This window comes from Ostrinia furnacalis, unplaced genomic scaffold (genome assembly GCF_004193835.3).
Source record: "Ostrinia furnacalis isolate ACB-3 unplaced genomic scaffold, ASM419383v2 OfSCF0191, whole genome shotgun sequence".
Classification (NCBI taxonomy): Eukaryota; Metazoa; Arthropoda; class Insecta; order Lepidoptera; family Crambidae; genus Ostrinia; species Ostrinia furnacalis.
The window spans coordinates 164,118-191,904 of NW_021130430.1; the positions used below are offsets into that span (position 1 = coordinate 164,118).

The window sequence follows — 27,787 nt, forward strand, 5'->3', positions numbered from 1 at the left end:
TAATCACAGTTGGGTTCAGTTTTAGAATGCAAGCCTAAAAATATTTGTCACTTGGAAGTCTGACGTTAACCGAAATATATACAGGTTGTTGTTTGGAAAGTTACACTTATTATTATGAACAAGATATACTAGGTACGATATTGACTTTCATGACAGTTTCAAAAAGCATATTCTGTCTTCCTGCGTTGTCGCTTCCGTATCTTCGGATCAATCTACCATTGAAAGAAAGAAAAGAAAGAATAATACTTTTGCCTGTGACAGACTACCTTACACCTAAACTGTCACCTATTTACCTTCTCCAAATAAAAAAATAATTTAATTTTACCTTTCCCCCGGAATCAACTCAATATCACTAATTGATTGATAGTCCCATTGCCTATGATTTGAATGACACAGTACCAAAATATTGACTTCAGTAACTGTGACATTTGGAGGTAAGTACTATTTTTACACACTGTATAGTTGTACCATGATTAAAAACTTATCTTGACCCAATCGCTCATAATAATGACTTTAGTAAATCCATGGAAACCCTTAAACATCCTGTATAAATTCAACAACGTCCTAAAACAATATACAATAACTACAGATAATACCTCTTCAAGAAGACCTTGTATTTTCACAGCTTAGACGACATCTTGGTGATGGCCTGCCTCCACCATTTCGCGCGGCCGATGGTACCGGGCGCGTTGAATAGGGCATGCTCAATGTTTTGGTACAGCTGGAAAAATAAAAATATTATTTTAATATGTATAGAAAAAGTATTGTATGTACACACGACAGCACATCAGGTTACCCATTTTTGTTGCAAACTCGCCCCTATTACAACTGCACAAGAACCCACAGTGGTTACGTTGACGTGCCGTCGTCCGTAATTTAGTTTTGAAACTTATTTCACGTCAGTAATGTTCAAAATGTGATGTAAAAGATTTAGCCATCAGGGTACAGTGCAGCAGGTTGTAATAAAAATTCGACTTTTGGGAGTGTTTTATACATTTTACACACTGCCTGCCCCTCTTAGGTACGACAATATGAAAAGGCTTCAGCATAGTTTCATGACAATGTAAATGTATTCTAATAACGGGCATACTGATTTGTTGAACTTTTAAGCGCCTAAATGGTCTCATATTAGTATACGAGCGTAAAATGCGTATAACAACGTACATAATATCGTAAGATATCAACTTCTTTTTGCATCATTGCGCACTAATGCGCACATAAACGCACTTATAACAACTAAATTATACTTATGCGTTGAAAAAATTTATAAATAAAATATAAAACACACGTCACAAATAACAAATTTAATAATAATAAAATTATACTTACATTGCCATCGCTCTTCCCGAGCACGGAATTCAGCACGAAATCCGTCGGCGCAAGCGCATCCACTACGCTAACAACTTCTCCTTTGACATCCGAACATAATTCCAAGATGGCCGCCCGTATCAACCTCGTAGGGGCTTCCCCGCTCGCGTAACCCCCTTGGTACATCTCTACCAAATGCTTATCTAGCGACCACAGCCCGTATAAATAAAACAACTTATACATCACTGGCTGTAGTTCTTTCTCTTTCTTCTCTATGGATTCCAGAGAGAAGATGATAGATAGGTACTCCGCGTACACTCGCGTCAGACACTTCCACCGGTACACTTGTGATTTGGTCCTGGCTTGGAACTTGGATAGGCCGCTAGCTATTTCAGACTCGTATTTTTCATGTGTCTCTTTGAGCAGCCAGCATATCAGCCATTTGTATGTGTTTATTATGACTGTAAAAGGATATAAAAGAAAGTATGAATAAAAATTCACCCGCTTGTTTTATTTTCAGAGTAAAATGCCATTCATGTGAACTACAGAAATTGTGGAATTTATAAAACCCTGAAACCTAGTAGATGTTTTATTTGTTTTACATAAATATAAATCTGTTTGAAGCATTGATCTGGATGTTGTTTATGTGCTATATGGGTGTAGGTATTTACAAAAAAACAAACAGTAGCCTTATTATTCACGTAACAACACTTTAAAGACAACAAATCGCTGAGTTGCGATCCTATCGAGTAATTGTTTTATCGAAATGACCCTTGTGAATACGGATTTAGAAACTGTTTTTCAATAGGACGACTTCTAAACGTCAACGATATTATGACTGTGTCAAAATACGTGAATTAGGCCACAGTATGTTCACCGATTTGTGTTTACCGGTTGGTATAGTATACAGACTTTGCTGAGTTTGAGACTAGATGGCGCCGTTTCAAAGTAAATGTATTTATAATTATATTTTCCAACTCACATTCAGTAGTCTTCAGCTGGCTCGTCTCCGTACACATAAACGTACTCTGCATTATCCTCCTATAGTCTGCTAAGAAGGTGACCGTCCCTATCGGGGAGTCGACCGCTGAACCGGCCAGCGCCGCCTCGTACTGACGAAGCAACCAGTTGCCGGTCTGCTGAGATAGCACGTTGTTGTCTCCCTCGTACGTCACTGTCGGCTCGTGGTTGCTTCTGATGTCGCCTAGGTTTGCGCACTGAAGGCAGAGAGATATTTTTATAAAATTAAACTTTCAACACTACAGAAACTTCAGTAATACAGTGTGAGTCACGTTAAAGTGGACATATGAAAATAGATGAAACTAGACCTGTTTTTATCGACAAAAAAGAGGTTAAAACATTTTTGAGATTTTTTTAAAAAAAATTATTGAATTTTTTTTCTTCCAATGACTTATTGTAAAGAAAACGTAATAACTTTTAAACTAAGCGGTATATCCTGATAAAATAAAAACAGTAATAATGCTAAATAACAGGCGATACTAAAAAAATACATAAAATACACAAAAAAGGCCAACAAATAATAAAAAATGAAACTTTTGAAAAAAATCTGCTTCAAAATTCGTGTTTTTTTGGTTATTTGATAAATTTCTCCAAAAAACGCCCCTATAACCGGTGGTTTTTATTACTTTGTATTGTTCTCTATCGTATTATCTTTGTAAAACCAAAAATCGCATGTCTCTATCCCTATCACAACATTTGCTATGATAAATTGCAAAGTTATCAAATAACCAAAAAAACACGAATTTTTAAGCAGATTTTTTTCAAAAAGTATCATTTTTTATTATTTGTTGGCCTTTTTTGTGTATTTTATGTATTTTTTTGTATTTCCTGTTATTTAGCATTATTACTGTACATTTTAAGACCCACTTGTTGAGAGGCTCTACTGAGGCCATCGAGCATTGTGTTTAGGTCCTCCACGGTCTCAGCCATGACTACGATATCGTCCGCGAAACGAAGGTGGGTGATATACTCGCCGTTGATATTTATGCCGAATCCGCTCCAGTCCAGAAGCTTGAAAACATCTTCCAGGGCCCGGGTGCCAACCCATGCTACGCCGCCACTGGATAAATGTTCACCACGCACTCCTTCGGTTTCATAAACGCTCATTTCTTTTTTTCAGGACCTTTTCGTATTCTAATTGACCACTTGGCTTTAGCTTTTGTTTGTTAAAGTTATCCTTCTCTCTTTTAAGTTCCATCTCAAGCCGTTGCACTAAAGTAATTTTCACGGGTTGTGCGTCATCATTTAGACCATATCTTCTAACTCCATGATATCCTCATCTTCTTGCACCGGCTCTACAATATTTTGTTTATTTACTCGTTAAAACAAGGTTTTCATCTCCTGCCGCATCGCATTCTTTTTTGGCAAAGGAAAATAGACAGATTTTTTACTGCTTCTTCATACTTTTTTGGATTTTTCAAGCACACTAACGTACCAGTAACTTCGGAGAGACGCCGTTCAACCCACAAAACAACGGAACGGCAACGTCACCGCGCCGTTTTGAAAATAGCGGCAATTCGAAACTAAGCAATAGAAATTAATACGTTTTCGGATCCGCATTGCTGGATCCAGCATGTTTAAAAAGGCGCTGGATCCAGCTGGATTGCTGTATGCTGGATCCAGCAATTGCAATCCCTATTTTTTAAGTACCTAGCTTACAAAAATTCATGTTATTTATCTAAAATGATTATTGAAAAAACAAAAAACCCAACTGCGTAAAAATGAACTGAAATACATATCAACAAAAGAACAGTCATTGATGCCTCCGACTGCATTTGTGAACACTAAGTTGACTTGTTTTAATCTTTTTAGTAAATTTTTACGTAGTTGGGATTTTTGTTTTTTCAATAATTAATCACGAAGTTCAAGTGAAATAACCCTTGTGATTCATTAACATAACCATATTGTTAGTATTTTCTGTAGCTAAACGGAAGCCAAGAAAACAATGTGACATACAATATCGACAAATCACGTGAGCAGCTGGCTCACGTGCCATATACCGACATGTCAACAGAAAACATGGAGTCTTGGTTAACTGTCCTTACAGCAGAACTGACTGAGTATCGGCGTAGAACAGACCGTAACCCGTTACGGCGGGCCGGAGGTCCTCTTATACCAGAGCCGCGAAGAAAAAAGTTCTATAACAGGGGTGGCCAACTGGTCGATCGCGACTATTAGTCCAGTCCAGTCGATCGTGGCAAGGCAAAAAATACTAAATGATTGTGTACTAAACTATGCTGTTTCATTTAAGATTTCAAGAAGTATGTAAGTGGTAGATCGCCCTGGGTTTCGTTAGTAAACAGTAGATCTTATGTTTAATCAAGTTGGCCACCCCTGCTCTCATCCTGTAAAATATCGAGACGGTAAAAATAATCATCAATCATTCCACCAGCTCGCACTAAGTGTCTCGATGATTCATTTATAATGCGAACAGCTAGGGACTGGAATTCGCTGCCTGCTGTCTTTCCCGAAGACTATAATCCGAGTCTTTTCAAGGCGAGAGTGAATAGGCACTTACAGGGCAGATATGTACCATCCAAGACCGCATCCCACTTAACACCAGGTGCGACTGTGGTCAAATACCTGTTATGCATAAAAAAAAGTATAATATTGATGTGTAAATGGTTACCTTCAGGAAGCCATGGCCACCGCACGCCTCGCGGCACTGCTGAGCGGCGTCCAGCACCGTCCACGTTAGTAGCGGCTTGCTGCAAGACACCATCGCGTGGATCTCGCTTACTGCTTCGCTCTGACGAAGAAAAACATCGTATACTAGCTGACCCGGCGAACTCTGTTCCGCCTTAAAGGCAATAAATAAGCCATCGCAATTTTTCCTTATTTGCTCACCGTTTAGACCTACCCTGGACTACGACAAACATTTTAAAACCAAAATCAGCTCAATCGGCCCAGCCGTTCTCGAGTTTTAATCAGACTAACGAACAGCAATTCATTTTTATTTATACATATTATTACATATACATAGATTTCATGATTATATTGTTTCTGATCAGGAAGTAGTAAGGACAATCTGGTCAGGTGGGGATTAGACTCAGCACTTGCCATATGTTTGTCTCGAAGCGCTGGTAGGGCCCAAAAGATAAGGAGACATGAAAGTGCCCCATAAGGGCTACCTTTTTCTTTTTTTATTATTTTCTATTGACGTTCATAAGTGCCACTTGTGGTCTAAACTGAATAAATATTTTTGATTTTTATGATTTTGATTTTTGATTCTTGGATGGCATAAACATGGAGTGCAGGTGCGGTTTTATTCCCACTGCACTCAGGAGGATTTGATGAGTGCTACTGACAACGCCACTCTTGTGGCGGAGTTTTGGGCTGACACTGTGTAGGTTTATTGTCGACATGAAAAAAAGAAGAAGGAAGTAGCTTTAAGGCCAGTTGTTACAACTCACACAATCGAAAAAAGAACAGTGAGGCTAACCCGTAATCAAAAATTACTATGAGGTCTCACAGTGCGCGTGGACGCACAGAGTCACACACGGAGCTCACAGAGCTCTATTCAACGCTGTGCGTTCGATTTGCTGCTTCCCTTAAGCAAGCATCGTTTGTGAATACGGGCGTAAGATATGCGTCACAATATAATATTATATTATCAAAGCATTTTATCGATTTTAGACGATAAGCACACATCTGTAGGCCTAGGATGCGCGCCGCGATAAGCGGTAATCACGCCATTTTATCGATTTTACCATACATTTTGACTTCGATAAAGTATATCACGGCGCGCATTCTAGCCCTTCTGATGTCTAAAATCATCGATTAGATTTTATCGTGATGCGCATCGTAGTCATCACGCAGCATGTAGAAAGGCATCACGGCGCATCGTGCTAATTCAAAGCTACAATGTAAGAAAAACCAATCACTTTCTAAGTGTGAAAAAAACGTGCGTAGCTAGTAAGAAAAATGGCGCCCTGTTAGCGGTAAGTGCTATCACTGCTAAAATGTATGAGAAAATGTCACTTTTGAAGTTAGCAAACGTGTCCTCTAAAACTTTAGCATGTTTTCGGCGGTTGCCATGGCGATCGCAATTTTGCTAACATTTCTAACAAGCGCTATTTTCGGCCAAACGCCCCCTTTGATGATGTTGATGATGATGAAGAGTTAACTCGGACTTCTTGGCGGGAATCTGAAGCGTCATGTTAGCGGTTTTGTTTTATTTCCTCAAATTCGTGTTTGGGCGACTATTAATGTGTAATAATGGTGGATTATTAACCATTAAGTGTTCGTGAACGTGCATGAGTGTGGGCGAGTGAAGCAAAACAGTGCATCGTGATTCTTCTGGTTCTCTCAAGTTGTCCATAGGAGGTCTCAGTAAAGCACCACAACTTTACTGAGACTCAAAGGGTGGGAAGGGGTTTCATCTATCATCCTTCATTATATCATTACTTAAATTGATCTCATTTTGTAACTCGTATCACTTATAAACTTGAAAATGGCACAAATCAAGTCGACCTCGACGTGTATTGCCAACATCATCAAAAAAGAAGAACTAGTTAACTCACCAGGTTATCGACCCTGACGCCCGAGTGGGACTTCTCCACGAAGCCGAGGTACACGCGCGTGAAGCTCTCGATGTAGACTCGGAACACCACCGCCGCCGCCACGTAGCCGAATAGACGCCATTGCTGGAAATATAAGTCGGTTGAGCTTCGAGCAACTTCGCAAAATGACACACACGAATAAATTCGTTGACTGTAAGAGTCCTTGCACATTAAACACTTTTTATCGACTGATAGTTTTGTAGGCTTCTAAGTGTATGAGCAATCGGCCGATAAACGGGACTATTACCACCTCTCGTTCCCCCGCTGCAACTCCTGTGTAGCCGGGATCTACAGCTTGACCGCCAGTAATTAACCCAACTAGTGAAGTTCAAGTTTGTCCCGGGGGAAAGTTAAATTGTCATTGGACCCGCACCGAAAATAACCAGCAGAACATACGAGAAGTTGGAAGTTAAGGTCCCAGTCCAGTGCAAAGCGGATGACAAGTGACAAAACAAAAGAATCGGCCGATACCAAATCGGAGTAGTGTGCGCACTTTCATACGTATTGAATTTTCGTCTATGGGCCAACAAAAATTCTGTACTTCTGTAGTCTGCAGGCAATCTAAATCATATTTCTGTGTAGCTTCCATCAAATAATGCAGCAAAAAAAAAACTAAAAATCGTGAGTCGAATCACGAAAAGGCGTAACTGATTTATATCAATTTTACAGGAACGACGTTTAAAGTTAATTTGAAGTATGGAAACATTCATTTCGGGCCCTTTTTACCTGTCAATACTGTCTTCCTAAAAAAGAATTCAGTTACGATCTTTTGTGAGGTCATAAAATGCATGTTTTTTAATAACATGGTGTGTTTTACTCAATATCGCCATTTTGTTAGATACGCCTTTTCGTGATTCGACCCACGAAATGTATTCACGTGCTCTTCTACACGTGAACCTCTATGACACACCAAGTAAACACTTTGGCATCTTATTTACTTGTAACAGGACCGACTGCAACAAGAATGTGTTGTGTGCAAAACAATGTTATCGACTTCACAAAATCATTCGACACTGTAGGTATCAATTAGCATGGCTTTGCAAGATCGTAGTAAATTATTTTATTATAAAACAGTTTATAAAGAGCACTTAATGCTACCATTGCTTCGGGAAAATAATGCTGAGAAGAAGCAGCACAAGGAACTCGGCTCTAGTAATAAAGATTTTTCTTAGTAACGCTTCAAAAAGCCCATGTTTAGGCAATAATAATATAACTTTTTATTGCCTACATACTAAATAATACAAATAATAAACATAAAAAAAAATTTTGGAGGCAAAAGGCAGACATGGGCAGTGGACGTGTTAAGTTGTAAAATGTATAAATTTATGACGTATACAGGGTGTTAGGTAAATGGGTATATGAGCCGACACTAGCCCATGTTAACATGGTCTATAATTAAAATGAAGATATCAATTTTCTGACTTCACCATACCATTTATATGACCATGTTAACATGGGTTAGTGTCGGCTCATATACCCATTTACCTAACACCCTGTATATGACGTGTAATATTTTTACAATATTCTTGAAATTAAAAAAAAAGAGTGGGAATATTGTGCCTCCTTTGTACTCAGTTAATTATAAAATATGATTGCATCATTCTTTATGCACTCTTCACACCATGTACGTACCAAATATTGAGGACAGATTAATCATGTAGCTAATAACTTTTATTTGTCTTTTGCACTCGGCAACAATCCCTAAATTTGTAATATTCTATCATAATAATTAGTCTTCTTTTTATATTCAATTAATTATTACTTCACTCTTTGTACCACTGTTGCACGAACATCATCAAATATATTAATCAACTATTTTGTCCGGTGTTTTATCTACGTATCTCCTACGAAGAAGCTCTATCTACAACAACCAAAGTATCCAACTCTTCACACTATGTATTTTTTTTTAGTTTATGTTATACAAGTAGCCATGTAAGTTGTGTTTGGCGAAATACACCTATGTGACAAAGTTAACAAGCTGCATAAACAAGTTTCTTATAAAGGTCTTTGACGTACGCGACCCCAGTTAAATAAAACATAAATCTTAAGCCGGTGGTTATTACTTTTTAAGAGTTTGTTGTTTGCTAACTACTAGGTAATATAAATGTTGACGACCTAACCTAGTCAATAACAACATTTTTATAACCAGCTCAGTAGGTATTACTGTACAGTTGACAACACACAGCTTTGTAACAAAAACGAAAAGCCATAAGGTGCCTTGATGTCTTGTCGTTTGTCCTACTTGTGCACGCACGCACTATCTGATTTTGAATAATGTCCTTAGTGTGAAATAAACACTCAGGAAATTGCCTTTTATATGTCTTACTATACATTTTATTATAATACTAGCGTAAAAATCACAGCTCCACCCGTCACTGTTACAAGGCACCGTTTCGGACTTATTTTACAGCTCATTTACTGCAATTGCATAAAACCCTGTCAGTAAAAATGCTAGCACGAAAAATAACAGCTTCGCCCGTCACTGTTACCCAGCACATTTTCGATTTTTTTTATCCACAACGAGGAAGGCCTTGGCCTGTATCTCACCTGATGGTAAGTGATGATCAGGCCAAAGGTGGTAGCGAGCTTCACCCGGAATCCTCAACCACAGAGGAACTGGCTATCTTACCTCTAACTGTCGGAACACAACAATGCTGTTAACATTGTTGTTATGGCGACATACTTAGGTAAGATGGTGGTAGCTAGCCAGGCGGACTTGGAACAAGCCCTACCACCAACCAAACCAAACAGAAAATTCTGCTCCCACTGGGAATCGAACCCGGGACCTCTGCGTCTGAAGCAGGTGGTCTAACCACTAGACCACAGAGGCGGTTGTCTTATAGTCATGCGCGGGGGGCCGGGGTGGCACGGTCGACAAACCTGACAACCTAACAAAAAAAATACTAGCTTAAAAATCGCAGCTCCGCCCGTCACTGTTACCAGTCACAGTTCCAGACTACAAGTGGCCAACTGACATGTAACTCGTACTCGATCAGCGGTATCTCGGCGTCCTTCCCGCCGAACTGTTTGCGGGACGCCGCGTACCGGACCGCGATGGCGACCGCGCTCGATATCGAGTGACAGCTCTCCTGCATTATGCCGACGCGACCTGCGGACAAAAATTGGAAAATTAGCAAAGGGATGTTGACATGCAATCCTTATGGTGCGTCCAGACTGGGCGAACGGGCTCGCGCGGCAAAATCAACATCCTGCAAAAAATGCATCCTCAAGAGCAGAGTGAGCAGGATGACCAGCGTGCCGCGCGAGCACGTTCGCCCAGTGTGGACGCACCATTATAATAATATTCTAAAATGAGAGGAGACTTTGTAAGGATGTTAGTTACTCTTTCACGCTTAAGACACTTTGGACCGGTTAAAACCCAGAGAAAAACGTTGGATAGGTAGTTTATATCCCAATTTTTGGAATGCGGGGCACGCGCAGGATAGACTGTGTGACAACGTACGCCTCACTTCCGTTCCCGTAGGCTGAGTATCGAACTTTAAACGTAACTATAACGATAACCGGTGTTTTTTGTATGGACTGCCAGATTTTTAAACGTTTGTTATAGTCAAACTAAGATGGTGCAACCCAGCCTTAGCATTGCACGCGTTTAAGGAGTAAAAAAATTGCAAATTTTACTTGTTTAGTTTTTTTTAAACTGTGAAAACATTAATAATTCAAATGTTTAAAAAACAATGACTTACAGCAAGATATTAACATAGGTGGTAGGTAGTTTATTTTGCAAACAAAAATAGTAAACATCTTTGCCAGTAATAAAAAAAAACTACTGATTGGGATGATGACTGGGTAATGAAATCGAAATTCTATTTAGTCCGTCAGACAGATAATAAACAAATATTGGAGACGTATTTTTTTTTAATATCGAATATTTATTTACAGTACTATATTGAGTTGAAATGTCGCGTGACGTCACTTTTGAGTAAAAAATCTACATAGGCGTGAAATTTTGTCATCTAGCCTATTGTCGCCGTCAACACGTCCAATATCACAACAATAGTATTCTGTGCTCATGTTACAGAAAATGTATAAATTCTAGGAATTGTATAAATTTCCTAGGAAATGTGTCTAATATTTACATCACACATTTCCGAGTGATTTTAGGAATTCTATACAATGAGGGCTATCGTTTTAGCGCTCACCAGATAGCGCCACTGTAGAGTAAGGTCCTGTCACTTACTAGTAGCGAAGACAGTGGCACCAACTGGTGAGCTCTAAAGTGATAGGAGGACTATCGCATTTGCACTCATCAAGATGGCGCCACTGTAGAGTAAGGTCCTGTCAATCGCTAGGGGTGCCAACTGTTAAGTATAAAAACGATAGCCCTCATTGCTAGGAATTGTATACAATGACTGATTTCATACATTTCCTGTAACATTAACATAAAATAACCATTGTTGTTTATTATTTAAAAAATACCAACAACCTCGCGGGACTAAGCTGACATGTTTATAACATTCGAACTTTCTCGAACTCTAAACAATAACTACGTTACTACAAACGGAACGATTTGTTTATGCTTATGGTACATCAAACATTCCTCGATCTAACAATATTTTTAAGTTTTATTCACAACACAATAGCCCTTGTAAACAATTGTTCAATCAAATCAATTGTTTTACAGCGTACAACTGGTACAGTCAGCATCAAATAGTCCGTGATCCACGGTAGCCAAAAAGTTCGTAACACGTCTTTGTTACTTGGAATAAGGTTGTGTTGTCGGTGCAGTCCTGTTGTCCCCCCTGGGGGAGCCAACAGGATTTCGAAATCCTGTTGGCTCCCCCAAGGGCCAAGCAGGGGCGACAACAGGACTGCACCGTGTGGCCACTTTGGGTGTCGCGAACTACGTGTAAGAATAAAGATTCGCCACATGAGAAAGAACAGCATTTTTATAATAAAGGTTAGGTAAATTAAATATTTATCCTTAATGTCCCAAAAAAATATTTAATTAAACTTATTTCAGGAAACACTAATGAATAGTACGCTCATTAAGACTCATTTAATTCTTATAATGGCTCGAATATTGCTTTGACCTAAGACATTTGTTGCCACCAGGCGGCGCTAGTGACGCGTTCGTCAAATGTTTATGGCCATTACCGTATGGGCGTCATAAACTGACCTACGATTATGGGTCATGGCTTATGATGTTGAGTGCTAAGGTCCCTTTAATTTGGATATGACACATAGCTATTTTTTATGATCCGCTGATTGTTAGAATGTTATAGCGAGCTGTTATTTTTTGTATGGCCCGGTGTCCATTAGTTCGGATCTTACCGAGAGTCGGATTCGACCTAATGGAAACATCTCTGTGATTTTAATGGTGTTCAGTATTTTTCTCTTCCTACATTTTTTATTTAAAAATTTCCTTTGCCTTATCCTGTTGGAATAATTTTAGATTTTTTAGATCATGTCTCCACAAATTCAGTGTAAGCCTAAAGCGCTAAATGAGCTGATGAGCTCTAAATCATATTCTAAGGCGCTTCTTGAGAGGCTTAAGTCCAGCAATGGATTGCCACTGACCACGGTTTCTGCTCGAGCCTTCTCGAACTCGAGAAAACTCGAGAAATGTGGCTTCATTCGAGACGAGAAAAAAATTACCGGAGCTCGAGAATTCTCGAGTTTCGATTTTGAAGCTTTAATACTCTTGAAAGCCTGTTTTCTTAGAAAAAAGTAAGTTTTTAATTATTTAACGTTGGTTAACGTTGCTTTTAGACTGGCCTAGTCTTCCTTTTTTAACTGATTTGATTTGCAATTAATGATCTCAATCGAAACTAAGTAATAATGTTTACCTACGAGTATGCTATACCTATTTATGATGTATGTTTAACTCTGACTGATTTAAAGACCGAAAAATTTGTTAACTGTCTGTTAGGTACACGTGCCTCCTCGTAAAGTTTATTAAGTCGTTATCCTAAAGAAATTGAAAAAATCAATAAAAAGTGTTTTTTTGTTTATAAAAAAAACTATTTATCGTAATTTTGATATTTGGACTTTGGAAAATAAGTGATTCAATTGTAGCTCCAAATTTTTTATTGTTATTTATCCTTAAAGTACACGCGACTTTATGACTTTTGTTCCTTTAGTTAATAACTAAGTTATGATATTAGTTAATATTAATTATGAAAGAAGATTTCATTTTTTGTTTGTTTCCTTACCAAAATAAGTGGTACTAAATTCTAATATTGATTGTTGTGCATTAAAGTAGGTATATTAGATAAAAAAAACCTGCTTTTATTAAATTTCAACCGATTTCAACATTTTTAATTAAAATACTCGAGACCCGAGAAAACTCGAGACTTTCGCCTCGAGAATACCCGAAACTCGAGAAAAAAATTGGTCGAGAAATCAGAAACCCTACCACTGACTGATATGGCATACATTATGTAGTCCTAGTAAATATTAAGGTTAAAGAGTGGTAGAGAGAGTCCTACTAAATATTAAGGTGAAAGAAAGAGTGGTAAGAAGGAAGAGTGTAGGTAAATCATCCATAGTGTCGTGCTCGTGCTAATGCAGTGGAGACTGGAGACCAATGCCCGTTTTCACCATCAAACCCTAAATTTTAAGTGACCCCTATGGTGATGGTGGCACATAACAGGCATTTTGTTATATTAAGGGTCACTTAAAAATTAGGAATTGATGGTGAAAACGAGCATAAATGATGATAATGAAAAATAAAGGTAATCATTTATCATACCTGCAGACAAGTTCTCCAGAGCCGCCCCCAGTATCCTGGAGGGGTCTGAGAAGGAGCTCTCGTACACCCCATCCTCGGTGACGTCAGCAGTTCTGTTGAGCAGACTCTCTCGCGGTATCCGGTACTGATTGAACATTATGAACCTGCGGAAATATTATTGTGGTATTACCAAAAAATATTATTCCGGTCATAGTCACAAGTCTAACCACTTGCGATTAAAGACGTAGTCCTGACGTAAAAGGTTTTTTTATCTAACCCGGAAGGTCAACAGTGGCAGAAAATGTTTTGTAGCATTAAGTTCGCCGAATGTATCTATTTATACGGCAATTTAAAAAAAAATACGTGGGCAGAACAGAAATCACATTTTGTAAAACCCGGTAATATAAGAAAAAAATTAAAATACTACCAGGGTTTAAACTAGAAAAACCTGATGAAGGGATAGAATTTCCTAAGAGTAGAAATTATATTTCTACAATAGATATTATCCTACTAATATTATAAATGCGAAAGTTTGAATGTTTGTTACTCTTTCACGCAAAACTACTGAACGGATTTTGATGAAACTTTACAGTATTATTGTTTGTAACCCAGATTAACATTAAATGCGAAAGTTTGAATGTTTGTTACTCTTTCACGCAAAACTACTGAACGGATTTTGATGAAACTTTACAGTATTATTGTTTGTAACCCAGATTAACATATAGGCTATAATTTATGCCGATTTGTGACACTAAATTTCACGCGGGTGAAGCCGCGGGCAAAAGCTAGTGTTACATAAAATTTTAAAAATGCACATGTACATTGACGTCACTATAACTTGACAATGTAATATTAAAGCATAGTCATAATATTATTTTGTTTAACATTACGACAAGTTGTTGATAAGCCGGGGTATCAGGTAACGAACATTTTAATTTGTAATTAAATACCGATAAAATCGTCGAAAATATCAGTGAGATTAGTAGACACAACTCACGAGACTCGTCATGGTCATGGTATCCCTTGTTATAAATCGATAGCTACTCAAGTTTAAAATACTCAAGGATTTACTCACAGACAAGACAATTTAGCCTTGTGATTGGGTGTCATATTTAGATGCGCGGGATTCTAGAGACTGCTTACTACAGACTCTGTAGTACAGACATTGTTTGTCGATAGTTTGATCGAGCTGATAAATCAGTTCGTTCGTTTCAGCCAAATGACGTCCACTGCTGGACATATGGCCTCGACCAACGATTTCCATAACAAACCGGTCCTGCGCTGCCCGCATCCAGATTCTTTATCGCATAAATGTCGTATGGATTGAAATATTCGGTCCCTACAACATCTTTGTAACATTATAAAATGCATAAAAAAAGCGAGCGGTCGGGGCGTCGCGAAATATTTTTTCATACTAGGGGGGTCGTGTCATGAAAAAGGTTACAAAAAACACTGTAATAACTAAATCAAGAAGTCGTGAATGGTGGTAAGAGAGGTTACGGAATCCTATGTGCGCAAGACACCGTACTTAACCGATTACAGTTTACAGTTAAGATGCCTTGGCGGATATTGATAAAAGGGATCGGTGACTCACACAACCATGCGTAGTATTTTTGCAAGTCTTATCATACTCTTATGATAACGGTATCAGGCTACGAGAAATTGTTTCTCACGTAGTTAACTGTAATCAATTTATCAGATGTTACGTAATATTCCTAATTCAGGTTGTTGTATTTCCTTATTGTAATAACTAGGTATTGGCTTGTGGTTAGAATTTGTTTTGCATCTTTTTATTTCTTACAAAGATGTACACTGTTGGTTTATTGTCAAGCAAATGTTCACCGCTCGTCATTGAAGACCACGTGTATAAGAATCACGTTTTCCACCAAAAATTTATACAACTTATGTAAATTAATTTAAATAAACTTATGTAAGTGGACGAGTCTCGAAGGCTAGAACATTATGTCTATAAATATCAGAGCGGAATTTGAACTTGACGTCAACGTACTTAGCAAAAAGTACTAATTGTCACCAGTAGCTCATAAGATAGGCCCATTAATTAATGTTTATTGTCCGTGGTGCATAATTATCCTTTTCATAAAGGTTACTAAACCTTTGTTTGTCACCTGTCATCCGCTTTGCAACGGAGGGAAGTCGAACCTCAACTTCGAACTCTTCCTATGTTCTTCTGATTAATTTCGTTGCGGGTCCAATGACAGTTTAACTTTCCCTCGGGATAAACTTGACCTTCACTGGTTGGGTTTTTATTGGCGGTCATGCTGTAGATCCTGGCTACACAGGAGTTGCAGTGGTGGGAAAGAGAGGTGGGAATAGTCCCGTAATTGTCACCAGAGTCCATTAACCGAATTGCATCACGAGTTTTAATTAATAAATAAATAAATATTGTAAATTAAAGGACTAATCCCATCTTACCGTTCCCATCACTGCAACACCTGTATTGTCTAGCTATCAAGTAGATAATCATGGCAGTCATTCAATGAAACCCAACCAGTGAAGGTTGAGAAACCCCGGGGAATACTTAGCTAACTTTCTTGTCACCCTTCTTTAATCAGAAGCATGTATGGGCATACTATGAGGATTGGGAAATAATATGTATATTGACGTGTTGATGGTGAAGGTAGCAGGAGGCGCCTGGATTCGGGCGGCGCAGGACCGGTGTTTGTGGAAATCCTTGGGGGAGGTCTTTGTCCAGCAGTGCACGTCATTTGGCTGAAACGAACGATATATTATGCTTGTATTTGGAGTGGGTTCATCAGTCCAGCGGACGATGGGAATCGAACGATCTAATTCTCGAATCGGCAATCGGCACCATTTGGCTGTATCGCCTAAATAAAATGTAAATGAATTATCTCAACGTTCACTTACCCATTATCGATCCCATGGACGCCGATCTTCTCCCCCATATCGCCGACTATGAGTCCAGGGTATGCTTCCAGGGTGTTTGGGTCTCTGATGGGCACTATGAACCCGTGGAGCCCGTGGTTGTTCCCATCTGGAGTGATCAGCTGAGCGAACAGCAGAGTATGCGTGCAGGTTTTACCTGAGTGCAGAAAATTGAGGTAAAGAATAGGTTTTTGTTATCCTTAACACTTCAGGTTTTATAAGTACTGCATCATAACACAATAATGGGTTTACAAGGCGGTTGTCAAGCGGATAACACCAGCTAAAGAGTCGTTTCGTGCTATCTTAATGTTTAAGTTAGTGCCTAAAACAGGAAAAAGATTAAAATATAATAATACCAAGTCATTCCACCTTTAGCACCAATAAGCCAGCCCCAAATTGAGCAAATTGCGACATAAGGTCACTGGAAACCGATTAATCCCCAGGTTTATTATTAACCTGTGACCGCAGTTGGCGTTAAAGTCTAAATACGAGGAACCATAAGTTTAAGTGGCTGTCAAATAGGCTTCATATGAAACTATGAAAAATCAAATTTCAAACATGTTTGTAGCATTTTCATGGCAATAAAGCAATCATAAACAGAGGTTAGCAACAAGAAATAGGTAAGGTACAATATTACAAAAAGTTATCATCATAATTTTGTTCAAAGTTCAAATCCGCTTTCTTTATAATTTGATATTTTACATGACGAAAAACCATAAACGTTCATAAAGATTATCACATTGATAAATATTCCGAGAGAAATAATATCACTTATCATATCACACATCGAACATGACGAATCGTGCGTAGGCGCAGCTTTTATTGGAAGATCATACAAATGATACATAATCAGACAAGTGGTCGCTCTTACAAATTATATTGAATTAGTCAATTGGCCGCACTAAAAGATATTATTATGAAAATTAAATGGATTATGAATGTATCAATTTTGTGAATGAATTTACAAAAGAAAAAAGTACACAATAAATGCTGGCCTGAATAGAGGCGATAAATGGAAGAATCTCGATATCTGTGTGATACTAACGTGATGCTTATTTTTAAAAGCTTTTAAAACTCCAATTCGCATACAAATCTCGTACAGATATTTGTGTGATTATTACGCATCATCATCATCATCATCATCAGCCATATGACGTCCACTGCTGAACATAGGCCTCCCCCAATGCTTTCCATGTTGCCCGGTTGGTAGCGGCCTGCGTCCAGCGCCTTCCTGCTACCTTTATGATGTCGTCGGTCTTACGCATACCATTTGGTATTCTGATTCTGACTTCTCATAGTCTAAATTACTCTACTTTGTAAAAGTTCTAAAAGTAAAATCAGCTTAAAAATCAAATCAGCACATGGGCTCTAGTTTTATCGAAATCTAAATGTGCCGACCAAGTCGCGGGCAAAAGCTACTACATAAACGTTTTCAAAGTTTTATCATAGTACAATATCTCCTGATAAAATCGAAAATGCATTACATTTTATCTTTTTTAATGAATGAGATATCATCAAATCTTTTTACAAATTAGGGGACAATTCTGTAAAATGTATGTGTCATCGTACAATGACAATGAACATGTACTTCAAAGTATTATTGTTTTCCGATAACTGATAACATAGTGAAATCAGCTTACGCCCGTATTCACAAACGTTACTAGGAGGTCTCACAGTACGCGTGTATGAACAGGGTGACACACGAACCATTCTCGGCCAGAAGGGCGCGCAATCCTCATCACGCATTGGTTCCCGCTGAAAACCAGCTTCTCGTGACGTTTATGTCATGTCGCGATTTTTGCTGAGCGGGCGCCTGTTCAGCGTATTTTTATTTTTTTAAGTTAATTGTTTATTTATCTGGGGGCACGGCAGTGCCCCCACCAAGTCGAGCAAAATAGCGGCACGGCCGTACCATCCTTTTCTCGAAGCAATTCAGGCCATTTTCGACCGCCTGTAACTTCGTTGTGGATAAAACTAGAAGGCTGAATTTTCATTAGCTATGCAGGCATTGTAAAGACACGGTATATTTAAAATTTCATTCAATTTGAACCAGTAGTTTAAGAATTATAACGGGTCAAAGTTACTTAATTTTGTCACTCACTGACTGACTCACNCACTTTTCTTTCACGACTATAAAAAGATTTTAGCAATTTAATTCACAAAATCAATTGCGCACATTTAAAATAAAGTTTGTTTACACTTTGACAGCAATAGACTGACATGCAAGGTGACATGTCAATGAAGTTTTAAGTTACTGTTGCCATTAAAAGAAATTAGTACCATTAGTTTTCCGCAACATGGCGAGGGTTTTTATGTTCCTGGTCAGGCTATAAAAGTAAAATCAGCTTAAAAATCAAAACAGTACATGGGCTCTAGCTAGTTTTATCGAAATCTACGTGTGCAGACGAAGTCGCGGGCAAAAGCTACTACATAAACGTTTTCAAAGTTTTATCATAGTACAATATCTCCTGATAAAATCGAAAATGCATTACATTTTATCTTTTTTAATGAATGAGATATCATCAAATCTTTTTACAAACTAGGGGGCAATTCTGTAAAATGTATGTGTCATCGTACAATGACAATGACATGTTCATGCTTCTTAAACTAATACTTCAAAGTATTAGTTTTCCGATAACTGATATCATAGTGAAATCAGCTTACACCCGTATTCACAAACATTACTATGAGGTCTCACAGTGCGCGTGTATGAACAGGGTGACACACGAACCATTCTCGGCCAGAAGGGCGCGCAATCCTCATCACGCATTGGTTCCCGCTGAAAACCAGCTTCTCGGCATGACGTTTATGTCATGTCGCGATTTTTGCTGAGCGGGCGCCTGTTCAGCGTATTTTTATTTTTTTAAGTTAATTGTTTATTTATTTATTTATTTTTACTCTTTGTCTATCATATTGTGCTAAATAAAGACTTTCTTACTCTTATTCTTATTCAAGCATCGTTTGTGAATACGGGCGTTAGACTGGGCAAGATTATTGAAGTGATTGTAGAAATGTCAAGATGTTACTTATCTAATACTTCACATGACTTTACCTCCCTATGAAGTACCAGTATTTATTCCGTGCTATTACTCATGTCTCGCATCACGCGTTTCCAATTCCGATAAGGTAAGACTAAGTACAATAAGAGAAAAACAAATAACTTGTACTTTATTACGCGGAACAAAATCACGAGAACATTAATACGTTCTTGTAATCTAAAGAAGTAGTTGTCCTTATCAACATCAACTCTCAGACAAACTACTAAGAAACGTATAAAGACCGAAGATCAAACTCGATAAATTCGATCCGATCGAGGGCTTTGATTATAGAAATAGAAAAACCTTTATTTGACACGAAAACACAAATGAAAATGAACAAATAAAAGAGAGAAAAAAAACCTTAAACATGATGATGATGATTGATGCCCGTTTTCACCATCAATGCCTTATTTTTATGTGACTCCTATGGTAACACTTAACAGGAACTTTGTTTTCATAGGGGTCACTTTTTTAGGGATTGATGGTGAAAACATGCATGAGACTGATAAATTAATCGAGTTTAGAAAAATGAAATTAGGAATAAAGGTTTTCATTATATCACGTACCTACTTTTAAGTTTTCTTTTACACTCTTACTCTATTTTTTACAGTGAGACAGCAAGCAACAGTGATCAAGCCCATATCCTATCCTACTAATATTATAAATGCGAAAGTTTGGATGTCTAGATGGATGTTTGTTACTCTTTCACGCAAAAACTACTGAACGGATTTTGATGAAACTTTACAGTATTATTCTTTATAACCCAGAATAACATATAGGCTATAATTTATGATGATCTGTGACAAACTAAATTTCACGCGGGTGGAAACCGCGGGCAAAAGCTAGTTAATAATAATTATACCTACCTATTTATGATTAAAAATCTCTTGAAGAATGATTATTAGGCACAATAAGCATTAATGGCTAACTCACAGTGTCGTTGTGTTTCAATTAATCGTTTACATACGAGTACACTAGGTATTGTCATTTCAATCAACGAAAATGCGGGCGATACCATAATAGATGGGCCTTCCGCCCGCGGCTTAGCCCGCGTGGAATTTTGTCTGACACAGAAAAACATTATCGCGCGCGTCCCTGTTTCAAAAACCGGGATAAAAACTATCCTATGTCTTTTCCCGGGACTCAAACTATCTCTATGCCAAATTTCATTAAAATCGGTTCAGTGGTTTAGGCGTGAAAGTGAGACAGACAGACAGAGTTACTTCCGGATTTATAATATTAGTATAGATTATTTAAATTTATGTTCCCTACATCATGTTACTAATTAAAAATAGGAAATCAGAATTTAACTGAACCTACATAAACATTTACTTAGGTAGAACTTCCTGTGCGTCACACATGAGGTCAGTTTTGTTACGAGTTTTGCTGTTATTATATTTGGAACTAGCTTTCCGCCCGCGGCTTCGCGCGCGTGGACTACATTATCTACATATTTTACGGAACCCTATTTTTTTCCAAAATAAAATTTAGCTTATGTTACTCGTGGATAATGTAGCTTTCGAACAGTGAAAGATTTTTTAAAAACGGTCCAGTAGTTTTTGACCCTATTCATTACAACCAAACAAACAAACAAAGTTTTCCTCTTTATAATATTAGTGTAGACTAGCTAGACGTTGTCATGTAAGTTTTCTTTAAAAGTTACATGACAACTACATCCACACTCATAATAAAAAAAATACAATAGGTTTCCTACAAAAATAAGTTAAACTATTTAAAGTACAATATTTCATTGTTTGTAAGAGTATCGAATAGTTCTCACAAATCGTAAAAAAGAAGAAAAAAATTAAAATAAGAGTGATAATAATAAACAACACTAAAAGACTACATATCGGATGTTATTGTTTCGAGGTAACACCTTGACCTACTTCAAAAAACGAGGGTTTGGATTTGTATATTATGAAAGTTGACGTCAACTACATATATTTTTTTTTATATTCTATCTGCGATCAGCCATCAGCCTTTATCAGATTGGATGAATTTGTATTAATGACAGTTTAGGTTCTGCACATCCCATGATGTGTCACCTCGTTTCCTTTTCAATAACTCTTCAGATCGATGCTATTCGCTTTCTCCTGAGCCTGAATGTAGAGTTCTCAGAATGTAGAAGGGATGCAGCAAGTACATTTTCATGACGCTGAAGTCTCTGTTTGTAAGCCCTACAGGACTTATCTACAATCTCAACAGTCAACTATAAATGAAAAAGGTTTAAAAAGCTCTTCATTTTACATTCCTGTGACAAGAAAACATTCAAAAAGTATCTTGGTGTACTGCATGGGACAACTATGAGGTCAGATGTCTTGTTAACAGTTTTTAAAAGGCTTCATTTTAATATTTTAGACTTATTTAAATCATTAATATTACAACAGTGAGTACTAGAACTACAATATATTAGAATAACATTAATATTGCGTAAAATACCTGCCTTGTACTGCATAAAAATATGTACATTTAATTAAAAAAAACACTACAATCGTTAACTTAAGCTTCGAACGAATTTAAAACGCGGCGAACGCTGCGCGAAAAAGTTTCATTGCTAAAATAGGAATCGTTTTACAATAAAAATTACCGCCACGGATCTGTCTAAATTGTCCTTTCGCAAATGCCTGATAAAAAGTTTTTTTATTTATTTTTTCGTCAGCTCGCAATTATTTTTAATATCAAGCAAGATATTTCTCTGGTCCAGAGCTACTACGATACTGTCCTATTTCCCAGCTACGGCCTTGTGAAAGTCACGTACAGTTTGCTTCAGCGGAAAATCCCTCCCGTTCGAGAACCGTCGATCGCCCGCGGCGGTAATTCGATTCCCCAATACATTAGATACGGCCATCGTAAACTATATTGTGATTTGTAAAAACTTCTTAGTAATCTATTAGATAGGCTATTTAGAATAAACATGTGTCACAGTGCGTGCACCGGCTACTTAAAATAACTTTACGGGTAAACAAAATGCGCGCGTAAACAATGTTAATGACTTAACGATCTCATTAAGTATTATGTTTGTTGTTAACACTTTCGATCGAGGGTCTCGTGGCAGATCTCGGGGTCAAGACAATGTTACAAACGTGACAGTTGTAATTTCCAAATACTATCGTTCCAACGTTTTCTAGTATGTTACTACATAGTTACCTCGGTCCGTGAAGCGAGTTTAAAATATAAAAACTCATGAATGTAACTTTGCTCCTCACTTCACTTACATTTACTCTCAATTGACTAAATGAGAATCCGGCTCGAAGGACCAAAGTTTGTGCCTCAGACTTGCAGATTAGGGATCTGGGGCCGGTACGCGCGTGTTCATTAAAGAATATCCTAAATCGTTTATTTTACGTATACAATACTTGTTGCAAAATGTACAGTGGAATAAAGAAACTTAGACCATTTTCAAATACATATCTCATTTTAGCAGCCTGTCTAGTAGTACATAGAAGTCGTTGTTTGAAGCCCACAGCAACCGTTATCGGCACGCGATAGTGCGACGTATGCTCCCCACGTATGGCGTACGAGAGCCAAATTAGAATCGCAATTTGACGGCTTTTTGACTTGGATTAATAAACTCGACACGCGCTGTGGGCCAATAAATATTTCTGAGCACATCTTAGAGCTTAACTTAATTGCTCATTGATTTTATAATTGTAAACTAAGGCCAGTGGGTTTAAATTCCGCTGGGAGTCATGAGAGTACGATCGATGTTTGTAATCTGTTATCACCGGTTGAGTTTGTTTGGATCGCGATAAAATAAATCGATGATGATATCTGTCTGATGTAAAAATGTACACATTTCAAGATAGCTTTTTTAAAACGATCCGATCCCATGGAGCTTGCTTTTAAAATTGGCCAGTTTTTCGCGTTTTTATAGTTCCACAATAAAACAACAAGGACTCTTCGCAATTATTTTTTGGCGATCAATTTGCAAATAATAAAGCAGAGAAATCTCTCGCCCGAAAGCATAAAACTGAAATTCACACGGCATTTACCTTCAGTAACAAACCATCATTAACCCTCCGCTGCTAAAAAGCAAAAAATAAATAAAAATCACACGATAACGCTCGTATGACCTACATTACCAAAAGCAGGGTACTCATCTAGCCGTGTAGCGTGTAATGTATCAGATACTGTATCAAGTGAGTACATAGGCACGAGCCCGCTGCTCACGCGTGGTTCGCAGGGAGATCGCAGCGACCCGCCGACTGGCGGTATCACTGCGAGCACAAAGGCGGCTCGCAATAGGATCCAGGAGCTCGCAGCCAGATACGCGATGACCGTGGACAAGCCGTACTCACTCGAAGGTTGGTTACGTTACATGCTACGTTACGTGCTACATGGCAGGTGAGTACCCTGCCAAACCCATCATCTATCCACAGCTCAAAAGCGTAAAATAAATGAAAATCACACGAAATTTTACCTAGATTACCAACCCAGCATTTAGCCGCTTCGAAGTCGGGCGTGTGCACGACGAACTGTCGCGTGCGCGCGTCGTACGTAGCCGTCGTGCGCATGAGTTTCGCGTCCGATCCGTGAGCGATCTCGGTGAGCGACATACTGGCCAGTATCTAGGAACATACGTTTACTTTAGAAAAAAAGAGAAACCTTTTATTTGAAGTTGATAAAAGAGTCGTCTATAGCAGGATAAAGGCCTGCAAAAATGTAATGAAACTCAAAACTTCTTTCACAATATGTTCCAATAAAATTTTGGCAGTGAAAATACATATAGCTAGCTGAGCTTAGAGCTTCTTTGGGACAATAGTACAATAACTGATTTTGGTAGGATTGGGAAGTCATTAGATCAACCCCTGCTGGAAAAACTGTAGGCCCCTTTTACCAAAAACACTATTTAACTTAACAATAGGGCTAAACAGGGATATTAGTAATTTATTTACTAGACAACTAGTCAATTTTAACGTAATTATGTAAGTAACTAAGTAGATCCCATAACAAACTTTGCTCTAGAGCTGGATAGGTAGAAAGAAATTTGCAGGTACATACCTCTCTGTTCAATATCGTCGCTTCATAAAACTTCAGATGCCTTTCAGTGCCAAGGGACAGCAACGCATTTGATACAAGGTAAATGCCTATCGCCATTTTGACAGAAACACTAGGATTCAAGGACTGGACCGCTTCGTTTATCGTCATTAATGTTCGCGTCTGCAAAAAAAGTTCAACGTTACAAGACAATTACTGCCCAAAGATTAATTGCCAAATTATGAAGTCACCGTGGAAAATTACATTAATTCAGAGAAGTTGTGGTGCAAATCATCTTGCAAATAACAGTGTGTGGATATTAAAAGTATGAAATTTATTTATTCAGCAAAACTACTTAAAAATTGGAATAAATATTTATACATTTAACATTCATACGACTAACGTTACAGGTTTCCCCAATGCGATAGTGTAGTTTAATTAGTTTAATATTTAAATATTACTCGAGTGTAGAAAAAAAACCATACCCTTTTTGTGTAACTGGATTTAAACGTCTCCTTTGTCAGAAATTTGTATTCATTTATTCGTTTCAGTTGTAACTGCGTTATCCGTTTCTGCTCGTCCACTGTGGGGGTGACGTGGTTGTGGGCAAACAACTGGTCCTTTTCTAATGTGTGCCATATTTTGTACTGCAACAATAAATAATATCTTAGTAAAGATTATAAGCATCTATTCTAGACTGTTAGGGAACAGCTACAGAAACCCAGAAGTTTCATTTCAATGATCTACAAACAAAAAGTGCCAGGAAAATAATTATTTTCTCTCTGCTAAGATGAGATAGATTTCTCACTTTTTTAGCCAAAAAACAGGACAGATTTTGATGAAACTCTAAAGAACCAAGTTACTATGCCTAATGGCATACCACAATACAGTTCTGATTGTGCGTATAAATACCTAACATGCAAATTTTTATAGATTTCTGCAAATTTTCACCATAATCCCTAATTTTTTAGTGACCCCTATGCTAACACAGGGAATGTTGTTTTCATAAATAAGGGACACTTAAAAATTAGGGATTGATGGTGAAAACGGGCATTAAGCTGGATCTCATTTTAACTTTAACAAACATGAAAATCAGTTAAAGTCCATACAAAAAACACTGGTTATCGTAATGGTCATGGTTAAAGTTACGGTGCAACTCAGCCTTAGAATGCTAACTAATGAAATGATAGCATGGAAATCTAGCATTTTAGTCTCACCTGCTAGGCTAAAGCTTACCTAAAGGTAAGCAAATGAATATAAATATTTTTGCATCTGGGTTACATCATCATCTGACATTTTAAGGAAAACAAGTATTCTTATACCTACGGATTCCCAAATAATGTGACTGAATGAGATAAGCATGAGCCTTGAATGCCATGCTAGCAATAGGGAAGTACTTGTAGTCAGGCACTCATACATGTTATTTTATTGTACTTATTTAAGTACCTTATTATTTTTTAAAACTATAATGTATGTTCATTTTTGGCAAAAAACAGGAATTGCAATTAACTAAGAATTGCATTTTATACAAAATTTAAAAACATTATTGAGGCAAAACAAGCATTTAATATTACAGAAAAATAATAAACACACATTCCTGAAGCAGGAACTACACATAATTACTATAAAATACAAATCTTTATCAAGTAATATCATTTTTAGTAAAGTTTCAGTCAGTAAACTTATGAAAAATAACTAGGACTTTTTAAAAACATTATTCTACATGTTATAACATAAGTTACTAGCTGACCCGGCGAACTTCGTACCGCCTTAGCGTAGAGATTTTCTTAATATTTTTTTCCGTAAGAACCATCCTTGGACTTCCACAAACATTTAAAAAAAAGAATTATCGAAATCGGTTCAGCCGTTCACACGTGATGCCGTGACAACGCGAAACGGGTTTCATTTTTATATATATAGATTATAATACAACTTTCTTATAGTGGCCAAAATTGAGCCACATAAAATTCTGACTAATATACACTTATTACAGTTTATTTTTATTTCAATAAAAGTTATACATTTGCTATGCTCACCTTAAGTTTTAACAACTCAATATCTCCTTCCAGAGCCAGTTTCAATCGCTTCCAATCGAACGAGGCGCTATTTCTATACGCATCCAGGGGCCCGCTCGGAATATCCGGGATAAAACTCAGGTCTTCCATATTATTAAACTAATAATCCACTTCTTAAATACCAACAAGGTTCCACAATGTTCGAGCGCGATTTTATAATCACTGATGACTAAACAGCTAAACTCGTAACCATGGGACACATCTGAATATCCTAGCACGCCTTTTTTATTAGCAAACGACGAACCGTGAAGTACAAATCTAGTCACTAGCTCCCGAAAACAGTTCACCTTGATATCGTTTACTATTCGCGATTGAGGTTAACTTTTTGCTGGTATCTGCTAGGCCGGCAATTTACGAGATTGGGTGGCAACGGTAGCTGCACAACGTGCGGTGGTCGCGCTCGCTTTAAAACTTTTGAACACAGATTAGAGAGTATGTCTAAAGCTTTTGAAATAGTCACACCAATAAAGTAATGAATTTATACTAGACCACACGTCATTCGTTTCGTTATCAAAGCAACTCAAGCAACTTGATCGGATGACTTCTGTCAAACTTTTAGTGATGTGATGCTACATGCGACAAAAAAAATAATCGATAAAATATTTTGTAATTTAAAATCGTAAGATTATTGAAAGCGCGCAAAGTTGCGTGCTAGGTAACAGGGGCTAACAATAATATAAAATTAAGTGGACTATAAAGTAGTAGTACTTGTGATGGAAAATGAATTAGGTTGATTTAACTCCTTAGTCCTCATGTCCTCATACACAAAATAATAACAGTTTTATTACTTTTTGTTTCTTTTTGTACTTGTTTCGTTGCTGACAAAGAGTATTCTGATGAAGGGCTCATGTAATATCCGAAAAATCTTACTCTATTTCTAGACGACTTTCGAACCAACTTGAAGTGTAGTATAGTTAACAAACAAACTTTGAAGGATTTTTTAAATATATTTTTAATCGACATAACGCGAGTATCGATAAGCGCGCATCCTTACTATTGAAATGTCAATGTCAATTTGGGCGTAACCTGTCGGCTCCCTTACACGTTCGGATACGCGCATGATATTATTTCTTCAAAGTATCCTAAAAGTGTAGTTTATAAAATCCTACTTCTCAAAGTTGTAATCAAGGAGCAAATTGAGCAAGTACTTCTTACTGCACGCTTGCACATTACTGGACTATTCCACGGAAGCTTTATCTAATACATATTATG

The 27,787-nt window shown here is 37.6% G+C and overlaps 1 protein-coding gene across 1 annotated transcript; it reads right to left on the reverse strand.

Annotated features, from left to right (window-relative positions):
- Nucleotides 1-10: 10 nt before the first annotated feature.
- LOC114354411 (peroxisomal acyl-coenzyme A oxidase 3) lies at nucleotides 11-26,991 on the reverse strand. Its single transcript, XM_028306785.1, has 12 exons — nucleotides 26,537-26,991; nucleotides 24,986-25,147; nucleotides 24,525-24,683; nucleotides 23,944-24,091; nucleotides 16,468-16,642; nucleotides 13,603-13,745; nucleotides 9,866-9,999; nucleotides 6,852-6,974; nucleotides 4,958-5,077; nucleotides 2,291-2,525; nucleotides 1,330-1,769; nucleotides 11-721 (listed from the first exon to the last, which is right to left on the reverse strand). The coding sequence occupies exons 1-12, from the start codon at nucleotides 26,663-26,665 to the stop codon at nucleotides 620-622; spliced, it is 2,070 nt and encodes a 689-aa protein (XP_028162586.1). The 5' UTR covers nucleotides 26,666-26,991; the 3' UTR covers nucleotides 11-619.
- Between the last annotated feature and the right edge of the window lie 796 nt (nucleotides 26,992-27,787).

Excerpts from the sequence above, each read along its gene's own strand:
- LOC114354411 (XM_028306785.1), bottom strand. The coding sequence starts at position 26,665 with ATGGAAGACCTGAGTTTTATCCCGGATATTCCGAGCGGGCCCCTGGAT. Across the intron at positions 2,526-4,957 it reads GTGGCCATGGCTTCCTGAAG|TGCGCAAACCTAGGCGACAT; the intron begins GTAACCATTTAC and ends CTCTGCCTTCAG. Across the intron at positions 1,770-2,290 it reads CCAGCTGAAGACTACTGAAT|TCATAATAAACACATACAAA; the intron begins GTGAGTTGGAAA and ends ATCCTTTTACAG.